Here is a 25651-nt window from a genome sequence, read left to right on the forward strand (position 1 = left end):
GGGCGCTCGGTGAACTGGATTTAGTAATACAGTGCGATAGTCTTAAAATCAATGTTTCTTTGGGAGAAAATTTACCCTGTTTTGTGGATCATTTCTCGGTTTCAATCAATAATAAGATTATGGGAATATCACCATTTTCACGCAGATTGGTTAACACCACCCATTTAACTCCGACTAAATGTTCCGAAAATCCAATTTTCTTACATTTGTACCAAGGAAAATTCCTTGGGAATCAAGGGCAGGGTATGCAAATATTTAATGTAAACCAATATCTTATGGATAAACCGATTAGCCTATTTCTTTATCATTCTTGGCAAAGCCTAGAAAAAACTAACTTCTCAGAAAGTGCCGAGGAATTATACCTCAGCCAACTTGCCGCAGACTCCAATAATTTTGAAGTAAAAATAACTGACTCCTGGTTTATTCAAACGTATCATAAGGTGGTTGATTTTCTATCTAGTACTTGGTATCATATAGTGCTTGTAGTAGCAGCCATCCTTACAGGAATAGGGTCGTTATTATGCGTCGCTTTTATCATTTATATATTAGCCTGCACCAAAATTCATGCGTACAAAGAAGGAGGTACGAGTGAAACACACGAATTGCGGGATTTTACAAATAATGGGGAAAACTAATCTCCAAAAAACGGACGACCTGTAAACAGACATATATACCTATAGGATTGTCGTCCCTAAAGGTCGTCTTTGTAAAAATATTTCCTTATTCGGTATAAGGAATTAATGACCCTTAATTTTAAGTTTATTATTTTTATTTTAGGATATCCCAGGCGGAATTTTTCAAGGGGTTTCCACCACTCCCATGGGGCCGGTCACTCTTCATACCGTCGAGAATATGAAGAGGCACCCTTCTACAATGAAGAGGACTATTATTACGACAGCAATCATGGCTATCCCCAGGGCGGCCCTGAGGAAGCCTACTATGAACCTGACGAGAACAGGTATCAGCCGCGAGTAAAACCGCCACGCAACCCTGAAAACCTCAGTGAACTTCAATGCGTCTCAAGATCGATCCACGTCTACCGCACCGCGAGAAAAGATGTTCCAAAGGAACTCCTTGAATTGCAAGAAAAATTGCGGCAGGCTAAAAATTTAGAGGCCAACGAATATCCCGATAAAGCCAGGCCTAGGGCCAGGCCTCTAATGGAACAAAATAGGGGAGGGGAACCGCAAAAAAATCGGGTGGAATCGCCACCAAAACGTAGTGCCTCACCTGAACTGGAGGTAGTCGCCGTAAAATCAGCCCCAAAAGCGGTAGAAAAACGTCCGCCAACACCAACAGGCAGCGGCGGCCCAGCAGCCAAGAAGGCTAAGGTGGAAACTCAACCGCCACCATTACCCCCTAAAAAGAAAGAGACATTAGCAGAAAGCAAAATTGAGCCTAAGGCTTTTTGGGTGACTGCTGAGGAATGGAAAAAAGTCCTATCCTCCACTGTAAAAGAAGCAATGGAGGAAGCTCTTCTCCCCTTCCAGAGAAGCCTGGAATCTAAAATTGCTAGCAATGCTTCATTCGTTGAGAAAGCATATATACAACATGGCAAGCGCCTTTTTGAAATTTCCGCAGAATTACTGCGGAACCGCAAAACTTTGCGCGAAAAAATTCGCACTGTCTCTGAGGACTCGACCGTTGAGTTAAAATCACGAATGACCACGGTTATTGAGGCCACTAGTCGATTGTTGGACCAAAACTCTGACAGGGTAATTAAATATATTAATACTCGTTGTAATATTATGAATGTACCTGGGCAGAATGTGGCGACCATAGAGGCATCCCTTCCCGCTGAGGACGTATCCCGGCCAGATGATGATGGAGTTGAGCTGGTTTCCCACTATGGCGGTTCTGAGTGCTCTGATGAGTACAGGCCCACCGATAGAGAAGGCAATCCCGAGGTCCTGGATCCTGCAGAGGAAAACAGTGACACAGAGCTCGATGCTCAAATCAGTGAGCTCTTTCCATCTGGAATTGACCTGCCTCTTAATCCGCAGGCTGGCGCTGCCTCTGAAGATCCAGTGGCCACGGCTCCCTGTGAGGGCGTGTTGGCCCTCCAGAATGCTGTTGCTCCAGAGCTTCCAGCAGCTCCAGAAGATCCTACTTCCTCAGAACCCAATCCTGTTGATATCGTAAAGAGGGCTATGGCCGCAATCGAAGAACCTGCGAGCACAACAGCAACCCGCAGAAGCAGGCGTGCAGGTCAACTGTGAGGGAATATTTCATATTCCCTCAGAAGGGGGCGAGTGTGGTATTCACCATCCAAGTTTATGTATCTCCATCCCTGTCCACATTCCTATACTTCTCTGGCTGAGTCAGACCTCCACTTGTAACCGCCACTATACTCCATCCTGCTGTGTTGAGGGCTAGTTGATTTTATGCAGGCCTTGTGAGAACATCTCTCCCTCAGCTTGCACTTGGTAGACTGTATACCTATATGCTAGGTTGTCGACAGTCTTAGTCCCATATTCCCGTGCACGTGGTTTTCTGTCCTGTACAGAAAACGAGACGTCCAAGCCTTTAATTGATATCATATTAAATATATCCTATAATAATAATCCCATTAATCTGCCTATTCTAACCAGTTTAATTGCTTAATAAATGTTGTATTTTTTAGAAATACCTTTGTTATATTATTGATATTTAATTGTATCGAAGCTACTCTATACTCGTATTCCGGTCTGTCTGTACATCCCCTCATACGTCACAATTACAAACATAGAAAAGCTTCGTATTAATTGCAAGAATTTTAGTGTAAAAAGGTAGGTAAATTAGGTCAATGTGAATGTTAATTTCATTTTTCTGAAATCAACTTTCTCTCGTCTTTGTTAAGTTTTTGTTATTTGTTGTTAATTTGATTTTACCATAACATTTGATAATATAAATATAAACTAGGTAAGAAAAATAATCAGGATATTTTTATTTGTAAGGGGGGGGGGGGGGGGAAGTGTTACTTTTTCTTTATAAAAGATACAAATTATAAATAAAATTTTTGACGTCTTCTGACGGAAGATTAACCCTACTCTTTTAATTTTAGATATGAACTTTAATAAAACAAGCTAAACCTATTAAATTCAATCCATCATTACAAATAAACAAAGTATTTTTTGTATACTTAATTCAAAATTTCTAAGACAGACATATGTAAGTTTTATTTGAATTTTACTAAAAGCATTTTTCGCCTTAGGTCTCAGACAGCTTTCATCCCTGAAATTTATAAAATAAAAGACATGTCTGAGCTTTTTAATGCCTTTAAGTGCAATTTCCTTAAAACATTTCATAAAAAAATCCTAGAGATAAAGCTTAAATTATTTTAGAAAATTCTGTCTTAGCTATTGTAATGAAATAAAATAGATTTATTCGACTTCAATATTAACAATGTCTCTAAAATGTAATTTATTTAGCTTCTATATTAGGTAATGCATTGGAATTTAAATTTTATATTTCCATAATTAAGGTAATTTAGTTTTTAACTTATATTATCTTTTACATCTGTTTGGTTGATTGAGATTGACAGGTAATTATGGATGTTATAATCCTTGTTTAAACATATGCTAAAGTTCCTCAAAAATATTCGCATTATCTTTCCACGTATACTAGACAAAAAAACTAAATTTTCAGACACCAAAAAATGTGGATTAATGCTGAAACAAAAAGTTTGTAAAGAAAAATGGTTAAATAGTTTTCTACTTTCTAATATGTTATAGGTTTTTCCCATCTGATCGATTTAATCCATTTTTTTCTACTCTCTATGGCTTCGAAATCGATTAATATCCGCTGGATTAAAGCCGGTTCTTAGTCATACTGAAAAATCATCTAAAATACCGAAATATAGAAATTTTTCACGAATAATAAAATAAAAATAATAAATTTAATACCAATTTTGTTAGCCCCGGACTTCGACCCTTCGGAAGGTAACTAAACTTGTTTTTTTTTCATTTTAATATTTGCGAAAAGCTATCTTTAATACAATCCGATAAATAACAAATCTCCGTCATAAAATTGAATGTTTTAAAGTCAGTGACTTACTTGTTTATTGACGATAAAAAAATAAGAATCAAACTATATTAAATATAAATTTCGTTGATAAATAAATGATTTTAAAAATTGACACATAAATTTAGATTTTCTCTTACAAATTTCGTTTTTATAATGAATATAAGTTTTATGAAGTTAAATAATTTTATACAAAATTGTATTGCTTTTTCAACATATTCAATTAATTGCGAATGTAGGTGTCTGAGATCTTAATAAACAAACAAACATAATATTGAATGATAGTAAGAGCGTCCTGGAATGAATAGATGGGAGATTGCCTCCCGTTTAAATACCCTCACTTTAAATAATGATCAAAGTTTTAGGGTGGGGCGTGTGGAAAAAACATTAAATGTACAGGTGTCTTTAATTTATAGCTATCTATAATACAAAGTATAACGATGTCTGTCCGTCTGCCCCTTAAGATCTCGATAACCACTGAACCGATCGGATTCTACTCTTCAGGGAATATACCTACTGGTCCTGTGGTGGTCCTAAGCTATTTTCTTCAGGGTAGGGACACCCACAACCCTCAAAAACATTTTTTTAAAAAGAATTTTTACGAACTTTGCGAATTAGCTATTTATTCACGAAAATTTGACATCCATTCGCATTTTTTTCGGCTTGGTAGGTAAAAGGAGATGTAATTATACCTCTTGGGGCAAAGCCCCTAGAGGCTAGGGGGGAAGTACCTTAATATAAGTAGTAAGGTTTCTAGTCAGAAGCTTAAGATTTCAATAGCTACTATATTGTTTAAGTTTTCCTTTTTATAGAAGCTTCACATAGGTTAAGGGATGGTTTAACTTTAAAGCTATTATATTTTTATATTTAAAAGCATTAGAAGGTGTTAAGATATTTTTCTGACTCATTCTGACTCTTTTAATATAGAGCTCCTAGATGCTAGGGACATAGCCGCCAGTATAAATAACAGTATACGTTAAAACTTTTAATTTCCTGGTATTTTTGTTTATTATAATTTTTGGTATAAATCAATTTATCGTCCATTGTCATATCCATTAATATTTTTAATTTTTACCTGTTCAATGGAAATAGTTTACGTGGATATAGGGCAAAATTTGTTGTTAATTTAGGTTGGTAATATGAACCTCATTAATTAATAAAGTAGGAGGAGATAGGATGGGGTAAAGGGGGTATTTTTATTTTAGCACGCTGTAAGACTTTAGTAGAGTACAGAATAATCTCGTTCAACTTCCAAGAAATTATATATCTATTACCTGTACATGGGTTGAGTTTATTTGTCCTCCAAGAGATTCTAAAATTTAAGAAAATATAGGATCAAATTATATACAATTTTACACAAATATTATAATAGAAATCTCAAAATTAATAGGATTTTTGTTCACCCGCGCCTTCGTTCCCACGGGTCTAACAAAACTTGCTTAATCTTATTTTTCATAAAATATCCGTGGTAAGCTGTCTATAATACGACGGGATAAATAAAGACAAAACAAAGGAAGGTATATAGAAAGTGAGATAAAGAGAAAGAGAGATAGATAAAGACAGAGAAGGAAAATAAGATAAAAGGAGAGAGATATATAGAAAATAGAAATTTAGCGAAATGCAAAAAATCACGGATGGAAAGACAAAGTGAATTACAGAGCAAATATTCAGTGGTCATAAAAAGAGAGTTGGGAAAAGAATAGCAAGAAATGCTAATTTAATAGAAGAGAAAAGAAAAATTATGAAACTTTCATAATATACTTATATATTGTAATATGTCCGATGGACCGACTTGCCAAGTAAATAGTATACTAGATGTTGATTGAAAAGAGTTATTTTCACAACAACAAAAAGCATGCATCTATCTTATTTAGCAGATTAGAAAATTATAATTTCCCCATATCACAACGGACTGTCCGACTGACAGACAAAGGGAATTTTAGAGCAGCTTAAAAACACCAGAAGAAAATTTAATTCCCATACATCGTTTCTTATCTATAAAATAATTAAGTTTTTGCAAGAAAAAGTCATTAATTAAATTCAAATGAACTTTTGAGGAGCAAAGCTACTTTATAATTCAAAATATTATTTTATTTTATCGACGGATTCCTTCAAAGTGCATAGTCGAGTACAGTATGCTTCCATTCCTTATTTTAAATGAAATTGAAAAATAGGGGGTAGTGGTAGTTTTTTTTATGTATATAAATATTGCTATTTATTTACATAACTATGCTACTTGTGGATGTTGTCATCCTTTTACATGTTTTGTTTACATTTTTATCGGTCAGCTTTCGGCTAGAAATCAACCTTATTCGACATTCACTCAAAGCCCCAAAAATAATGGACTTAAAAGTGTATTAAACTGTATATAAGACATTTGCGAATATATTGATACCATTAATTTGCCTCTTAGATAGAAAAAAGTATGTTTTTTTAATATTTTTCTCTTGCTACAAATCAAATTTCAAATTTGAGTCACCAAAAATGCTAAACTAATTTTTGCTCTAGAAGAATCAATTTTTGGAGTAAGAAAGTGCTTAATACCTCATTTTAATCGCCTGGCATTGCTTTATAATATACAGGTAATGACTTGGTTTTTTATGGAACAGCTGACTAAAAAATCGAGGTTTTGTGATAAACCCACTTTTGTTGTTGCTCCATAAATGATATTTTTTTCCCCAATTTTTTTGGCTGTAAAGAAGCTTTATATATTCATATAACATCCACCTAAATTTGACTTTTGGTATTTTATTTATAACATCACCAGAGGCCATTGAATTTTGGAAAAGAAATATCAATTTATATTTTACGCTGCTATGCATTGTTCTTGTTCTTGTTTCTAAAAAAAATTATATTATAAAAAAGAGAATTATTTAACGCTTCTATAGGTATCTTTATCATTTTTCTAGGCTTAATATAACTATAATTACACCAATTTAAAGTTAGACATCATAACATTTTAACACAATTATTGAATCGGTCTGTATTATTAAGCTGGCAACTCTTAAAACAGCTGCATTTCATTATCCTATTATATAAAGTAGTAATCTTTGTTGTCTTTAGCTTAAGATTTTGACAATTACGGTACCTATTGAGTTCTGTGTTTTATGGATGCTTCCTATAGGACCCTGGATAGTTTTGGAATTTTGAAAATAATATCAATTTATATTTTACACTGCTATGCATTGTTCTTGTTCTTGTTTCTAAAAAATATTTTTATAATTAAAAAGAGAATTATTTCTATAGGTATGTTAATCATTTTTCTAGTCTAAATATAACTATAATTCCAGCATTTTTTAAACATCATTATATTCAAGTTATTGTAATTTTTAAATAAAATATCAATATCAAGAACTATTGGAACAATTTTTACCATGCAAAACAAGGTGTTGTAAAGTGTAGGATCCCTCATAATATCTATCTGTCTGTCTATAATGCATTACACATGTAATGCTAATAGAGAGGATGCTATAAGAGTGCTCTTATAATGTGAACTTCTCATAATTGAATGGGCTTCCTGAAACCAGAGACCATAAAGTTGGCCTAGTAACTACAAGGGGGAGTGCAGGAGTATCCAGGGGGAGGTGCTTGTAAAAGGGTAATTTTTTTAGGGATGGGGGTAATCACCCCCCTTAATATATTATGGGGGGTATAAACCCAGCCTTTTAAATTTTTTTTAATAGGAGTAAAGAAAATCCTTAAAACTTACAAATCTAGGAATCAAACTAGCACCCCAACCAATAATCGGTTCCATGCCAAATGTAGGAGTGGAAAAACATTGAAGGGACAAATGCATGAGTCCCAAACGTCAGAGTGAAACAAACGCAGGAGTGGGACAAACGTTGGAGTGGACAAACGCAGAATTTTTGGGACAAACGTAGGAGTGGACAAACACAGGAGTCCCAAACTTTTTTTTCAATTTTGAATTTTTGTTTACAAACACAGCCCCCCCTACCTTCGTCCCGTTACTTTTCTTAGTTAGGTTAGGTTAGGATATAGGCTAGGGGGCTGAGCGCTGCAGCCATAGTCATTATTTTGTAGACAGGGGTATAAAAAATTTCAAAATTGTAATATTATTAAAATAGTAGACACTCCTAGGTTTTATTTAAGCAATGTCCACTCCAATGTTTTCCACTCCGACGTTTGTCCACCTTGATGTTTGTCCACTCTGACGTTTGTCCCATTCTTACATTTGTCCGATCCGATGTTTGGGACTCCTGCATTTGTCCACTCCGATTTTTGGGACTCCTATGTTTGAGGTAGAACCCCAATAAGTAAATCTCAATAAAACTTGATAAAATTATGCAAAATATCAAAGTATTCAATCCCTGAATTTCAACCATCTATCTTGAATAGGAGTAGAGAAAATCATGAAAACTTGAATTGTAGGAATCAATATAGCCCACCCCAGTTTTTTGGCAAATCCTAATGAAACTTGATGAAAATATGGAGTATTGATAGAGAGAGAGAATATTCAATCCATGAAAATTTAAGCCTTCTATCTTTTATAGAAGCCGAGAAAATCTCGTTTTCCCATTTCTGTCTCAGACAGACAGACATACCAATGGACAGACATACAGATGAATGGACAGACAATGGACGGACAAATATTTTGAATTATAGAGTAGCTTCACTACTAAAAAACTAAATAGGATAATTGTTGTACACAAATTGATTTCAGTATGTTTTAAATGAGCTTACATAATCAAGGATGTCCAAGCTTTTTGATTTGGGGGGAAGGGGGGAGGGAAATTTGGGCATCCCCATGTTTATTTTGTGGGGTAATCTTTATATAAAAAAGGCAAGGACGTCAAAGCTTTTTATATTTTTTTTTTTGGGGGGGGGGGGAGAGGGGAAGATTAAAAATTAAAAATTTAAAAATTATGGGGTTGCCCCAAATTAATTAATAACCCTTAACCCCCTAACCCCCCCCCCCCCCCACCGGGACATCCCTTTACATAAAGTAATGATTATAAAGTTGCTAAGTACCTTACTGCTACAAAAATCATCTTCCAACATTTAAGATTAATTCTAAAACGACTGAATTAACAATAAGAGCTAACCATGCACAGTGCCTTCGAAGGTGCTTTGACTTAAGTGTCAGAACCTAAATTGGGACATAGTGCATTTCATTACCCTAGGTTAGGTAACTTCATTTCACTTTTCAAAAAAATCTAAAATGCAGAGGTTTTTGAGAAAATTAGATTTAAATATTTCTAGTTAAATTTTCACCCACTAGGAGTTACCGCATAATCATGACAAGAAAATCAAAGATTATTTATTTAATATTTTGAACAACTTTGCTTTTATAAAGTCAGTCATAAAACCTCCCTATATATGATTTATTTAAGGCTGAATTTCTGTGACCTTAGCAAAGCAATTGATAAAAATAGCCATTAATTACATCACTTCAGGAGTGGTTTTATGAAAAAATTTATTAGAGCAAACTTGTTCAAAATTAAAAATAAATAATCTTTGCTTTTCTTGTTATGATTATACAGTAACTCCTAGTGGGTGAAAATTTAACTAGAAATTTTTAAATCTAATTTTCTCAAAAACCGCTGCATTTTAGATTTTATTGAAAAGTGAAATAAAGTTACCTAACCTAGGGTAATGAAATGCACTATGTCCCAATTTAGGTTCTGACACTAAAGTCAAAGCACCTTAGAAGGCACTGTGCATGGTGTGGATATACACATCCTAATTGTAAAAATGTTTTGCTTTTTAAAATTGTAAATCAATTATTCAGGAATCGTTTTACTTTGTTTGTTTACTAGCAGCTGCGCTCCAAACATCTAGGAGCTCTGTAATTAAAGGAGTAAGGAAATTAGTAAAATAGCCTTATACTTTACCGAAATCTTAAGCTACAGACAAAAAAGCTTTATATAACATGTATTAATTTGTAAAACTGCAAATGATAAAATATGACCTATTTTTTTCTCTTTAAAAATTCTCTTTAAACACCTCCCCCTTTTTATATAAAGATGCTAATTCCCCCCTAACCCCAAGAGGATATAAGCAGTAAAATCCCCGCAGGTGGCACAATTTTCTAACACTTCTTTCTTATTTAGTCTTTTAAAAGGATTCAAAATGCATTGACATATATATATTTTTTTTAACTCTTATTTTATACATCTTAATTGGAACTGATGATCTATTTTTATAGAGAAACATATGTATTCCATCAATAAAAAGTTAAAAAATTAAGTGTGTTTCTACATATAATAATTACTATATATAATAGGATAATGAAATGAAGCTGTTTTAAGGGTTGCCACCTTAATAATACAGACCGATTCAATAATTGTGTTAATATGTCAAGATGTCTAACTTTAAAATGGTGTAATTATAGTTATATTTAGCATAGAAAAATGATAAACATACCTATAGAAGCGTTAAATAATTCTCTTTTTTATAATATAAATTGTTTTAGAAACAAGAACAAGAACAATGCATAGCAGTGTAAAATATAAATTGATATTTTTTTCCAAAATTCAATTCCCTCTGGTGATGTTATAAATAAAATACCAAAAGTCAAATTTAGGTGGATGTTATATGAATATATAAAGCTTCTTTACAGCCAAAAAAATGGCGTTGCTACAAAAGACCAACTCTACAAAAGACCAACGCCTACAAAAGACCAACTAGTCGGTTCTACAAAAGACCAACGCCTACAAAAGACCAACCCTACAAAAGACCAACGCCTACAAAAGACCAACGACTACAAAAAATCGTAGAGCTGGAAGGTCTATAGCTGCAACTGGTGTAGCATCATATTTGTATTTATCAAATTAATAAATATAATGAATATAATGTATGCTTTAAATAGATTTTAAGCGACACAATTACAAGAAAAAAATTGTAATTATTTTTTTGTATCAATGTAATCAAATAATGGCTTGAAAATCTTCTAAATTTTAAAGGAAAAATCTTCCAATTTTAATGATATCCAATATGGCGATTAAAACACAAGGACAAAATTCAAAACCGAAATTTCTTTCTTGAATAACTTTGTCCACAGGCTGAATTTTAAAATTCCGTCCGACAGTTTGTCCAAAGTCTGTGTTTGCTACGTAACGGAATAGTTTCGAACCCGATACAACCTTGCTTTTAAAAAATTGACCCTTTTGTAATTGTTGGTCTTATGTAGGTGTTGGTCTTTTGTAGGCGTTGGTCTTTTGTAGGCGTTGGTCTTTTGTAGAGTTGGTCTTTTGTAGGCGTTGGCTTTTTGTAGAGTTGGTCTTTTGTAGGCGTTGGTCTTTTGTAGAGTTGGTCTTTTGTAGCAACGCTAAAAAAATTGGGAAAAAAAATATCATTTATGGAGCAACAACAAAAGTGGGTTTATCACAAAACCTGGATTTTTTAGTCAGCTGTTCTATAAACAACCAAGTCATTACCTGTATATTATAAAGCAATGCCAGGCGATAAAATGAGGTATTAAGCACTTTCTAACTCCAAAAATTGATTCTTCTAGAGCAAAAATTAGTTTAGCATTTTTGGTGACTCAAATTTGAAATTTGATTTGTTGCAAGAGAAAAATATCAAAAAAACATACTTTTTTTTATCTCAGAGGCAAATTAATGGTACCAATATATTCGCAAATGTCTTATATACAGTTTAATACACTTTTAAGTCCATTATTTTTGGGGCTTTGAGTGAATGTCGAATAAGGTTGATTTCTAGCCTTTCATCAAAATTTACAATTAACAAAAAATAACTCATTTTATGTATACAAGGATAAGATAATGGAAAATAATCTTTTCTGAAAACATAAAAAGGAAGATAGAACATTTACTGTAAATTATTCTATAGCTAAAAATTTATTAACAATTGTTCTCTAATTGGCGCATTTTTGGTATGAAATTGGTTGGTAGTGCACCATAAGATTTATATAATGGGTTATTGTGTATATCATATTTTAATTGTCCATCAATTTATCGTCCATTGTCTTATCGCTTAAGATCCATTAGAACATTTATCATAAATAACCTAAAGCGTAATTTTATCTGTACCCGTTGGGGCCTTTGGGTTTTTCAAAAACCTTGAATAATTGAATGATGTCTAGTATTTACACAAATAAAATCTATGAATTTATGTAAAAACAAGAATGATAACATTCATTAAAGCAAAGCTCAACAAATCAGACAATCGAATGGATATAGAATATACTTGGATATTATGACAAGGGATTAAATTGTTGTAAAGTTAGGATGCTAATGTGGTACTCGTATATTGTTTAATTCGTTTATCAATTAGGATTGGAGGAGTTGGGGTAATGGGGGTTAATGTGAGATATCGTTATTTTAGCCCGCTGTGAGTTTCACTTTATTAGAGACCATGAACATCTGGTGTTACATCAAAATAATAATATATCCATTAGAATACATAATCGCCTAAAGCTTTAAAAAGTACGCATTGCTTTTTAAACAAGGATGACAACATCCATAAAAGCGAAGCACTGAAACGGTAGGACAAACGGACATTAACACTTGTAGAATGTCAAAACTGAATAATCAGAATATAAATGTATAAGAATCTAAGCAAAATTGTAAGTAAAATTGTTGAAAAACTGCTTGATACAGAATAATGTTTAAGGACATACTTACAACTTTAGGACTTGATTATTGAGTTGCTTCGCTTAAAAAATTGTACTTTGTTGTTCCAGGAATCAGTATACCAAAAATCAGATCAATCGGATTATTAGATTACATAAAAACTAGTTGTTAAGAAAGTAATAAAAATTAACATGTTTAAAATGGACGTACGGACATTCTGGTAATGATTATAGAGTTGCTACGCTTTCTAAATCGTACCTAACTACTACAGAAATCACCATGCAAAGTTTGAAATCAATAGGACAATTCTAACATGCCTAAATTAACGAATAAAGCTATCCGTTACGGACGGACGGACGGACGGACCGACCCTAATTATAGAGAAGCTTCGCTTTAAAAAATATTTATGTCTATAAAATTAGAGTATACCTAGCATTTGTTAATAACTGCTATCAGGGACGTCCAAGCTTTTAACTTTGTGGGGGGTAAAATGAGGGGTTTCAAAGGTTATTGGGAGATAGTCTTGTGATTATTTTAAAAATCAGAATGGTAAAATAATTTATATCAAAGTTGGGGGGTGAACACCCCTTCACCTCCACCCCACTCTGGACGTATATGACTGCTATATTTAGTACGAGAGTTGGCTCGATATAATTATCTCCCTATTGGCTAGTTTTCTATATGCATATATTTCTCAATAAATCTATTTTCCTCACCCAGCATTACTATCTAAAAGAAAGTAAATATTTAATAATTTAAATGATTTTTAAAAGATTTTTTTAAATTATATTTTTTTCTTTACATTACCATCACCAAAGGGTTAATGATGATGATTACAATTTTAGTTTAATATTTGAACACACAAAATGTCGCCACAATCGAATTCTTTTAAAACAGAGTTTTCTTAAATTTATCATATTATAAATTTAAATTTTCTTTTTTATGATTAGAAATTAAATACATCAATATAAGGTAAATAGCAACATGAAATGAAAAAAATGAATTTATTTTTAATAAAGTAAAATAATGGGTCTTATCGTTCTGGGCAATGAGAGTTTATTATGGATTATTGGAGCACTATGAGTTTTAATCATATATTCCTTGGAAAACTTGAGCTCGTTTATAGACATTTATTTCCTATATAGATCTGTCATGGATCTTGAAGCAATTAAGCAGGCCGTTTTGTACATGTTAAAAATTGGAAGATTTCATTAAATAAAAGTAATCGCAAATATACTTAGTAAATAAGTATTTGCATGCAGTATGGCTTTTGAAACTGATCAATAACCGCTGGATTATTATATTTAACATTTAACATCCTATAGAAACTAGTACAACTTTAATGTAAATTGACAAAATATACAGAACTAAAGTTCCTCAAAAGAAGTTGTATCAACTTTTTTGCTTTTTATTTAAGATAGCTAGCCGGTCCTTTCAGTAAGTATTAGATGTAAAATTTTTCATAGAATTCAGATATGCAATCGGTTTTTTTGTAGACCTCTTATTTTTTAAGTAATTTAAGTTTTTTATAAAAATAATTAAGTCGGTTTTAAGGTACTAAAACGCAACAAAATAAAAGAAGAAAATAGCCAGTATAAACAAAAATAGTAAGATCTTTAATTTGACACCTTACTTTTAAAATTCTGTTGAGTAATTGTTGAAAAAATCTATTTTTTTAACCTCGGTTTAATCAAAACATTAAACCTAAATATTTTCTCATACAGACATAAAAAATATGGGTTCATATATACCATTAGAATGAGAAAAATAATATGAATACATTGTAAGCAAAATTGAAAAAGTTTAAAAAAATTGTAATAAAAAATAGAAAAAATAAAAAAGTTATTTTAAGAATTGTAACTACTAAACTAGCCAATCACAAATCGCAAAAATTGACGAATCGGGAAGCTTAATCTATAAAATTAACCTATAGAATTGCCAGAAAAAAAGGAGAACGTTCATACAATATATACAATAGATACTACAATAAATATAGTGATATTAAAGAACATGTAAAGAATGAAAAATTATGAACAAATATGCATCAGTCTGTTTATAAACTTCAAAACAATGCAGTTAAAAATACATTATTGTTTCTTGTGTTTAAAAAATATCTGCTACATTGCATTGTCTTTTGTTTAGGTTTGGTTCAGGTTTGGTTCAAGCTAACCCTTTAAAGCCGAAAATTATGATTCTTAAAATAAACTTATTTTTTTTATTATAGTTTTATAAAACTTTTTCAATTTTGCTTAGAATAGATTCGTAATATTTTTCTGATTCTAATGGTATATATGAACCCATGTTTTTTTATGTCTGTTTGAGAAAATATTGAGGTCTAAAGTTTTTATTAAACCGAGGTTAAAAAAATAGATTTTTTCAATAATTACTCAATAGAATTTTAAAAGTAAGGTGTCAAATTAAAGATCTTACTATTTTTGTTCATACTGGCCATTTTCTTCTTTTATTTTGTTGCGTTTTAGTACCTTAAAACTGACTTAATTATTTTTTTAAAAAACTTAAATTACTTAAAAAATAAGAGGTCTACAAAAGAACCGATTGCATATCTGAATTCTATGAAAAATTTTACATCTACTACTTACTGAAAGGACCGGCTAGCTATCTTAAATAAAAAGCAAAAAAGTTGATACAACTTCTTTAAGCAATAATGTACTATTATATAAAGTACGAATCAAAAAATATTACAAATTATTATTTATATTAAACTATTTAAATAAAAAAGCAGTGTGCCATATATCATTTCTTTAAGAATATGATAAATAAATATTTAGGGTCTTACATAATTAAATTATTTATTAAAAAAAAATATTATTAAGTTAAAAAATATTTTACTTCTGATACAACTTTCAATAAGAAGAAAATACAAAGAGATACCTAGCGGCTGTTGATTAAAAAAGATAATTTTAACCCTTTATTGACGAAAAATAAAATATAAAAACATTACCTGTAAGTGCTAAAACTTCGTGTGCATTGATTTTGTTGTCTTGATTTATATCAAATAATCTAGAATAATAAAAATATAGTTTTTGTTTGTTCAATATGATCTCGCTACCCATTATAGAAATTAAAATCTATATTTACATGGAAAATCTCAAATGTCCGAGTTAGTTTCAGGCTATTTTTAAAAAATTTAATCTTGAGGTGGCTTTAGGCTATTTTTTTTACTGTCATCCCTCTTTCGGGGATCCCCTTTAAGTATTATTTTTCTATGTAGTTTAAGATTTCGATATTTACTAAGTTGATTTAATGAAAATTAGGATGGTCTGAGACTATTTATTAAAAAAGTAGTAAATTAAATTTAAGTAAATACTTAAAATGATGAAAAAATATATAAAGATAACTGAATAGATGGATCACGGCGGCTCGCTCACTTATAGAAATGGGAAACTTATAAAAGTTTTACTCAACACACGAAATCGTAACAAGGGAGAGGTCATTTTCTAGTAAATCCCGTAAAGGTGTGTGTTATAAGGCCTAAAAATAGTAGTAGAACGATAAGGTGCTCTAGATATATGTATTCCCTATTGAATAGAACAATAGGGAAATTTTTTTTTTTTTTTTTGATAACCGTACCTGGATTATCTAAAAAAAATACGAAATTTCTATCAAACGCTTTGTTTGGCTCAAACTGACAAAAATTTAAAAAAATATAATTATAATAATAATATTTTCTATAGGTACAAGGTAAAAGTTAAGAACAATCTATACCATTAAACAAAGGAAGAAGTCATTCTTTACAGGTTGATTTATTATAATTATATTTTTTTTTATTTGTGTCAGTTTGAGCCAAACAAAGCGTTTGATAGAAATTTCAGATATTCCAGGTACGGTTATCAAAAAAAAAAAAAAAAATTTCTTCCCTATTGTTCTATTCAATAGGAAATACAAATATATAGAGCACCTTATCGTTCTACTACTATTTTTAGGCCTTATAACACACACCTTTACGGGATTTACTAGAAAATGACCTCTCCCTTTTCATGAGAAATACGCATTTTATAAGGCATACAAAACGCTCTAATTTTCGTTCTATTTAACGTAATTTTATCATTTTTTTTGCTGTTTATTTTATTTTACATATACTTTTATCATTTTATCAAAAAAAAATTTATCTTTTTTCATCATTTTTTGGAGAAATAAATGCTTAAACTAAGGGTATCTTTAGACGCAAAGTTGACGCACTTAGAATAAAAAATGCGTATTGAGTACAAAGGGGGGATAATTTCAAGTCATGAATGTTCTAAAGATATCTTTTTTTCCATAAAATTTAATGTTTAGTCCACCCCACGTCACCCCGAAAATTATATATCAATTTAGGAAGATAATTTTTGTAGAATAATTACAGAATTTACAACGTTATGGACTCTGAAAGTATAGTTAAGATCAAAGGCGTGCAAAAGGTTGGTATAGGGGTTGTTTACACCACCCTTGTAAAATTAAGGGGGATGGATACACCTCCCTAGGTTTTCACCCATGTCCACCCTCTTGACAAGAGCCTACACCCTCAGATACACCCCTCTATAAATTCCAAGGGGGTGTAAAGGAAATAAATTTACACCCCTTAAAATAAAGTGGGGTTGGGGGTGTTTAAGGAGGGTGTATATAAGCAAGTCACAGATTCAGATAATTATATGCTATCTATTTTTAGATAAATTAATTACCAGACTTTACTAAAATAATCTTGCAATATTCTGTACAACTGTACTGTACAACTTTTAATTAGTAAATTGGGACATGAGGAAGCTCTCATACATATGTGGGGGGGGGGGGGAGTTAATGCAACCATCCCATAATCAATTAATCCAAATTTTGTTATGAAAATTGGCATGTGTAATCCTTGGTAGGTCTGTTTTTCAAAATTTAACAAAAAGTTAAGCTTAAGGGGGGGGGGGGGAGGGTTAAGGCAACCATCATGTAATCAATGCACAAATGGCACTGTTTGCTCAGCTGTTTAGCCGTTTTTGGGCTATTTTCAGGGCAAATCCATCAATAATCATGTAGGAATCATCCATTAGGGATAGGTTTTAATGGGTGCTGAGCTGAAAAATACTACCAAAAATAGTGGCAGCTGGGTAATGGCTTATAAGGATATAAAAAAAAATGAATATTTCCATGGAATTAAACTTTTCTTAATTAACATTATAACTTTATGTCATGGACATATTACTAAAAGAACTTTTTTTAATTTCTAGATTTCGCTGTCATAACAGCTAAAAACTGCCAAAAATGGCTGAGAACAGCTGTCAACAGCCAAAAGTATATATTGTAGATTAAATCATCCCACTCTGGAAAAATTTTGATAAAAGTTTTGCCCCCAGTAAAAATTGGTTGATTTAAGCAAAAAAATGACCTATGCTAAATATTTTTCTGTGATGCAATAATTGTGACCTCATGAGCACTGCAAAGTTTTTGAAATCTGCAAAAAAAAATTTTTTTTTAGTTCTTTTGTGTGATCTCAATTTTAAAGATTTTTACAAAATTTCAATTCTAGTATGTCAATATAAACCTGAAATTTACCAAAAAATGGAGCAGTCTCAATTATAACATATGAAGGTGTAGCAAGTAATCTGCAAAGTCAAATTCCATTTTTACAGAGTTTTTCTTACATAACTTAAAAATAAAAATTTTAATTTAGTTTTCATTTAGATGCAGTAACTACTGTAACCAGGCAGTTTCAAAATTTTAGCTCAATATTCAATCAATTTTGCTCACCTTCCTACACTAAACCCCCTTTATTGATAAGAAGACCATTAATTTTATTTGGGGTTTCCCTCAAAGTTTTTACACAGATAGTGTTAGTATTTATAGTAAATTGTGACCTAAAAAATTGTATTATACATATATATTTATGCAATTTTGACTTTGGAAGATGTGACATGTCTAGGGTAGGTTTTTTTTTAAAAACATACTTTTGCTTTAATGTATGTTAAATTATACCAATAACCATATTTTAATTTTCAGTACCACCCACTTAACAGCTAGAACTGGCTGGAAACAGCTGGGAGTGGTCAAGAGTATGATGAGTAGATAGGACTTTTGATGTGTCTAAGGGTAGGTTTTTATGGGTGCTGAGCTCAAAAATACCACACACATCCATATGGCAGCTTGCTAACGGCCGCAGCTCAGCTGGGAGCGGCCAAGAGTAGAATGAGTAGATAGGGCTTGTGACATGTCTCTAGGTAGGTTTTTAACAGTCTGTGTAACAGCCCCAGCTGCCAAATGGATGGACCCCCAATATTTATAGTAGTATGTTTGAGCTTGTACCAATAAAAACCTACCCCTAGACATGTCACAAGCCCTATCTACTCTTCATACTCTTAGCCGCTCCCAGCCATTTTCAGCCAGTTCTAGCCATTTAGCAGCTGGTACAAGAAATTTTAAAAATGGATATTTAAAGCAAAAATATGTTTTAAAAAGTTGATTCCTATGTAATTAATGATAGTTTTGCCCTGAATATAGCCCAAAAACGGCTAAACGACTAAGCCGCCAGCTGTTAGCCATCACTTTTCCAACTTTTTGTTTCATTTTGGGAAAATAGATATACCAAGGATTACTCATGCCAAGTTTTGTAACGAAATTCGAATTCTAAGGTCAATTTGCGCATTGATTATGAGATGGTTGCATTAACCCCCCCCCCCCCCCCTAAACTTGAATTAATTCCTTTAATGATCTTGATAGATATATGTTTATAACTTTTAATATATTTTACAATAGTGCTCAAAGTTAATGTTGGGAGGGAGATATATCCCAATCCTCTTTTTATAAAAAAATTTTGAAATGTAATAAATTTCTTATGTAAAGTAGTTTTGATAAAATCTTAATAAAATAACCCTTGATTTTAGTTTAAGGGGGCTGTTAAAAGTCATAAGTGGGGTGTCAAAAAATTTAGTTGTTAATAAATTAATGGAATATAACCTGATATTATAAATTTGAAACATATTTTTGATGTACAAAGAGATTTAAGGAACATGTATTACACTTTTTTTCATAGAAGAAATTGAATAATTTTTTATTTGTTTTTTTTTCAACACAAGGTTATTTGTGTATCTCTTGGTGCAAGATACCACCATATTATTAGTTAAATCTAATTTTTTATAAATTAAGTGAATCAGTCTGTTAGACCAAGGGTAGAAACTCAGCAGATAGACAGACAGACAGGCAAGAAGAATTATCAAAGTTTGACTATAATAGACAATTAATTACATAAAATCCAATAGAGAACCTGTGAATGATCAGACAGACGGAGGGATAGACAGACGGACAGACAGAGGGACAGGTAAATAGTAATAGACAGTCTTTGAGGCATTAACAAATTACAATTAGGCTATGCTAGATGATTCATTGAAATCCAAAAGAGAGGCAGTTAGACAGATAGACAGACAGGTGGTGGGACAGACAGACAAAAGGACAGACAGACAGAGGGACAGACAGACAGACAGACAAATGGGTATTGCCTAAAAACAGTTTGGCTGCTATATGAATCATTAAAACCCACAATAGAAAAGAAATTTACAATAGTTTCTTTTTTCGATACTCAAGGCCCCCCCCCCCCTCCCCCACTCAAAGGGGTTTATTATTTCTGAAAATCAATGAGTGACTTCTCAGCATAATAAAATTGAATATACTTTTTATTTCATCAATTTATCTTAAATAGAACGAAAGTTATAATCATTTTATTGTCTACAAGAAATATGCTTTGAGTAAAAATCAACCTAACTGTCAGTAAAAACGTTATATTTATGCATATTTACACAGTAAATAAATTTTAAAATTGTATTTTATTGTAATGAATAACTTAAGGGGGTTGTATGAATTATCAAAAACCTAAAAATAAACTGATTTAATTAAATTAGTCCAAGTAATGATTGATTTAGTACAGCACATATGAATATGTTGTCAATTTCATATCAGAGTCGCAGTGGGATAAACAGATACTTGAATAGATAGATAAATATATACTTGAATAGATGAATAAAGAAAAACTTGAATAGATGGATAAATAAATACTTGAATAGAAGGATCAATAGATACTTTATATATGGATAGAGATAGACCAGTGTAAAATACATAGAAAGATAGATAGATAGAAAATAAAAGTGAAAAAGGCCATATCTAGTTAATTTTTATTTGACAAGGCTGACATTTCTAATCAGTAGGAAGTATTCAGGGGAAAAGGTTTCCTCAAAAAATGGCCTCTAGAGGCCTCTAGGGGCGTATCCGCAAATAAATATAAAAGTAAAGAATACATTTATTCAATAAATATTTACTAAACAATTATGATCTAATCCATAAAGGCGAAAATCAACAAATAAAAACAATATTGACAAATATAAAATTCAATATTAATGATATCTTCAGACTTCAAAAATTTTTTTAATCAGTATTAAAAAATCAGATGTATATGCGATTACTAAATCATTATTAAAATTCTACATGGAATTACGATTATTCAAGAACTTAATTTAGAATTAATATTATAAATTTTAAGTAACTATTACAGGAATCGACATGCTAAGTTATGATCCCTTTATTCCTGACCGCAGAAAGTAAAAGTTTAAGGATAAAGTAAACAAAATGAAATAGAAAACGTTCAAAAAATGAAATTAAATCTGGCTTTTTAAGCCAAAGCGTTTCTAGTAAAATTTTGTTATCTTAAGGGGTAATACATTGGCCAATAAACTGATGTACATCCCCAATGATGATAAACAAATTCACCCCTTTCTGTAGATTATAATTAGTGGTTAAATCGTTTGGATACTCAACTTAATGAACCAAACAATCAAAGTTTACAATGTTGTTAAACCAAGAAATAACAAATAACAAATAGCAAATAAAAACTTTTGGGACTAGTATAATAAACAGCCTAAATTAAGAAAACAGTAAAAGTGTCGAACTATGACGTCAGAAAAAAATTAACAATTAACCAATAAGAGGCCGCTTTATATTTTACCACAGTAAATACTGGCTTCATATTGGTTAATTGTTAATTTTTTCTGACGTCATAGTTCGACACTTTTACTGTTTTCTAAATTAAATTCCAAATTATGAAGGAGCTTTACATATAATATATTGAGAAAATAAGGACGGTTTCAATCTAATATATCGATTCAATCACCTGAAAGCTTGTGTTAAAAGATCTTCACTGTTTAATGTTAACTTTCTTTTGGGTCCTGACATCTTGATTATCTTAAACAATTAAATTACATACAATTAAAACTTAAAAGATCGTGCAATCAAAGGATTGGTTATCTGTTGGATGCTAGATGATCACTTGAAATCAAAGGAGAATTCCGTCCCAACGAGGTAAATAAAGGTAATAAAATCCGTATTGTTACACCTATTGTAAACATGGTTTTATAAAGGTATTACATAACTGACTAAATTCAATAAAGCATTATATAGTAAAAGCCTGTTCCTTAAAAATATACAAAAAGCAGTATTGAAGTAATTTTATTGCATTTTTATATCTTTATATAATTGAATTTTCTTGTTTTAACCAATTTAAAATTATGATAACTTTTTTAAAATGGCCCATTAAAGAGTGTTAAACCTATAATATTTTTACAACTGAACTGAATTTAAAAATGTTTATATTAAAGTTGAGATTGCAACTTGTAAGTAATAGCAAAAATATATCTCAATGATATTTTAAGTATTGAACCCAGAATGTAAAAGTGTTAAAATTAAAGTGAAAATGGTGTCAAATAGCTTGTTAGTAATGTTAGTGCATTACTTTTTTCCTTTTAAGGGTTGGGATAAGGTTTATGGGAAAAAATATTTTTTATAGCATAGTATTTGGATGTATGATATATTCATAAACCATTTAGAATTATTTAAGAAACAAACAAATAGGGACATTTTTATAGAACTTTGGGGACCAGTAATCTCAAATGTCCTCTCCTTTCTTGGGGAGCTTTATAAATAAATAGGATTTAAATTTGTTGTACTTGGATCCTTATCCCAAGACTTAAGTATAAAAATGAAATAGCCTAAATCCATACCAGGACCTTTGTAAAGCTTCCCTAAAATAAAGAACTCAATCGGTTCAGTAGTTAATTTTTAAGCTACAGACAAAAAAACCTTACTACTTTATTTAATAACTTTATTTCATAAAAGATTCGCTTTTAATGACATAATTAAAAATGTTTATGGGATGTAAAAAAAAGTTTTCCTTGAAAACAAAGCTTGCTTTGTTACTGTTAATATGTTAAAGAAACTACTTATATTATACAGGGAGGGAGGGGACATTGGACTGTAAATTTTTCTAGTACCCAAAGTTTAAGGTCTGTGTTATACATTTGTTGGCTCAAACTGTGGGTACTTTCATTGAATTTTGATCGGTTATTTTCAAAAAAGTTTCCCAACTTTTTAACAAATGATTTGTAATTTCAAAAGGGTAATCTTGTTAATAATCATTGGGCATGGATATCAGTTTATTGTTCATTGTCTTATCCCTTTAGATCCCTGATATTATAAGTAACGCGGCACTAATACAAAAATTTCTCAAAACTCAAACAACAAATTAACTTAAAGTTGTTTTTAATACAATATTTTTCATTATGGTTTCAAATTAATACTTAATATGAATCAATGATTAATAAATGATTAAATGACAAGATTTAAAAAAAAACAAAGCTGGCTTTGTTGACTAAATGTGTTTAAAAAAACTTGAATTTATTTTGATTGCTTTTCTGCCGAATTATTTTTTCTGATGTTTTTTATTATTCACTGTAAAGTCTTTGTCCTGAAAGTATTAATTAATCGTCGGACCCACAGACAAAGTAATTTATGTACTGGATGGTCATTGGTGAAGGATTTTTTTAACAATAGATTTAGCTGCCTATCTAAAATAGCAGAAGAGAAAATCACAGTTACTTCACAGCGTACAGACGAAGAGACGAAGTAAATTATAGAGTAGCTTCACTAGTAAAAAGAATACTTTGTGTCGCAGATTTTGATAGTATCAATAGAAATTTGATACGCAATTTCTTTTAATACTTTGACGCCAAAGAAGATAAAGTATAGAATAGAATCCAGGTAGAAGATTATGCCTGGCTAGCCTGAAGTAAAATTGGAACTTTTGAAAGATCAAAACGGCTATAAGGCTGTTAGTAAATAACATGATTTCAGTAATTATTCAAAAAAAATATTCAAAATAAATTCCTTTTGCAATAATTTACTAACAGCCATGTAGCCAAGAATCCATCTTTCTCTTCCCTAGTCACAATGGATTAAAATGGAATTTTATGTGCAAAGACTTTAAAAAATTTAATCAAGTAAGAAAATTATTTTTAAAAAATGTACCAAAAATATTGGTCTTAGTATTTTTATTATAGGTTGCGCTCCTATGTTTGATTTCAAACAACTGATTATACATACTAGCAACTACATCCATACATGAACTTGAGGTAGGGGGGGGGGGGGGGTTTGACCCATTAAGCTGACCCTTAAAAATTATAAATGTGGTCAATCATATTTATCAAAATCAAAACAATAGTATGTACATTTACATGTAACATTTCATCTTTGTCTAAAACAATCAAGCATTATCTGCTGCTTTCACCCTCAAATGGTGTGTATCAGACGTGGAACTCTCTTAGTTAGACACTATTTTTTAAGGGTCATTGATTACCTTTCACTCATTGAAACTCGATTCAATATTTTCTAAATATAAACACATCACAAAATTTAAAAGCATGAAAATAAAACAAACATTTAACAGTATATATTAGAATTTAAAACAAAATAAATAATTCTAGTTTTGTCCAACTAGTCATTGTGATTTTTACTTTAGCCTCATTGTCTTTACTGCGCAAGTCAAAGATTCCTTCAAATTTCCCAAAAATACATAGGGTTTTCATTTCTATTCCTCCTTATTCTATGTTTGACGCTTCTTAAAGCGTAACTACTTAAAAGTTTAATCAAAGGGATTAGACAATGGAGGATTTGTTTCAATCCCCATTAATTATAAACAAAATTACCCCTTCTGCAAAACAATATTATTGGTTGTAAATTGTTGATACTATTAGTTTGGAAAAAAAACAACCAAAATTCAATAAAAGTACCCAAAAGTTTAAAGCCCACAAACAAAATAACTTTAAGTTGTATATAAAGGAAGTTGAAAATATCAAAAAGTAAATAACATGATAAACCCACTGACAATTTTTATTTACAAAATTGCATTTCAATAAAATAAAAAGCAGATAAAAATAATGTCCAAACTTTTAAATAAACCAATTCCGTGATTCATCTACATATAATATTTATTCACGTTTCGCCTTCCTTGCTAAACTGCTCACTCTGACCGCTTCGCAACAAATGACACTTAAGTCTAAACATACTTATACACTCACACACACATACACACACAAACATATTAGTTTAGATTCCTGTAGACAAATTTAAAAGAGCAATCACAGTAACACTTTGAAACCCATAAAAATTTGTTTTGGCATTATATATATGCCAAAGTTCATAGCCCATTTTTACAACCATTATGTTCGGTTGGTTTTATCTCTTAAAAAACTAATTAAAAAGGGTATATTAGCCCTCATCCCCCTCCCCATGTTAGTTTATCCGAAGAAATTATTTTAATAAAAAGTATAAATTAAAAATTTTATCTTTTACTGGATATAATTGTTTGTTAGAAACCGCCTAAGAATCGCTTTGCAGGAATAGAGAGATTAAGAGTAGCGACTAAAAGTTCATAATCATATACAACCATTCTATCTAATCATTTATTGGGGAAAAGTTTATTTTACCATCCATTGTCTATTCCCTACATCCCTGAGTAACACAGCAGTGTATACACCTCTGTTTATAAACACACGCAGGAATCTGAAGGGATAAGACAATTGCTGGTAATTTTATGCTCATCCCCAATGATGATATACAAAATTGCTCTTTCTGTATTTTTGAACAACTGAACTTTCAAACCATATTTCAATAAAAATGCCCAAAGTTGTTAAGCCAACAAATAAAAACGTTCTTATAACACTTTTGGGACTAGTGTAATAAATATCCCAATGTCCCCTCTCTACCTGAAACATAGTACTAAGCTAAATACAAGCAAAGCT

The 25651-nt window shown here is 31.2% G+C and overlaps 1 protein-coding gene across 1 annotated transcript in view; it reads right to left on the reverse strand.

Annotated features, from left to right (window-relative positions):
- LOC145324054 (neo-calmodulin-like) overlaps positions 1-21765 on the reverse strand; it is a 40805-nt gene extending 19040 nt beyond the window's left edge. Inside the window, exons 1-3 of the mRNA XM_080166681.1 lie at positions 21691-21765; positions 15520-15578; positions 5277-5314 (exon numbers count right to left, since the gene is read on the reverse strand). Of these exons, the coding sequence (XP_080022807.1) occupies positions 5277-5314; positions 15520-15578; positions 21691-21752 (159 nt within the window). The 5' untranslated portion in view covers positions 21753-21765. The remainder of the gene's footprint in view (positions 1-5276; positions 5315-15519; positions 15579-21690) is intronic.
- Between the last annotated feature and the right edge of the window lie 3886 nt (positions 21766-25651).

Source organism: Acartia tonsa, chromosome 7 (assembly GCF_053477335.1).
Source record: "Acartia tonsa isolate MP-2025a chromosome 7, ASM5347733v1, whole genome shotgun sequence".
Lineage (NCBI taxonomy): Eukaryota > Metazoa > Arthropoda > Copepoda > Calanoida > Acartiidae > Acartia > Acartia tonsa.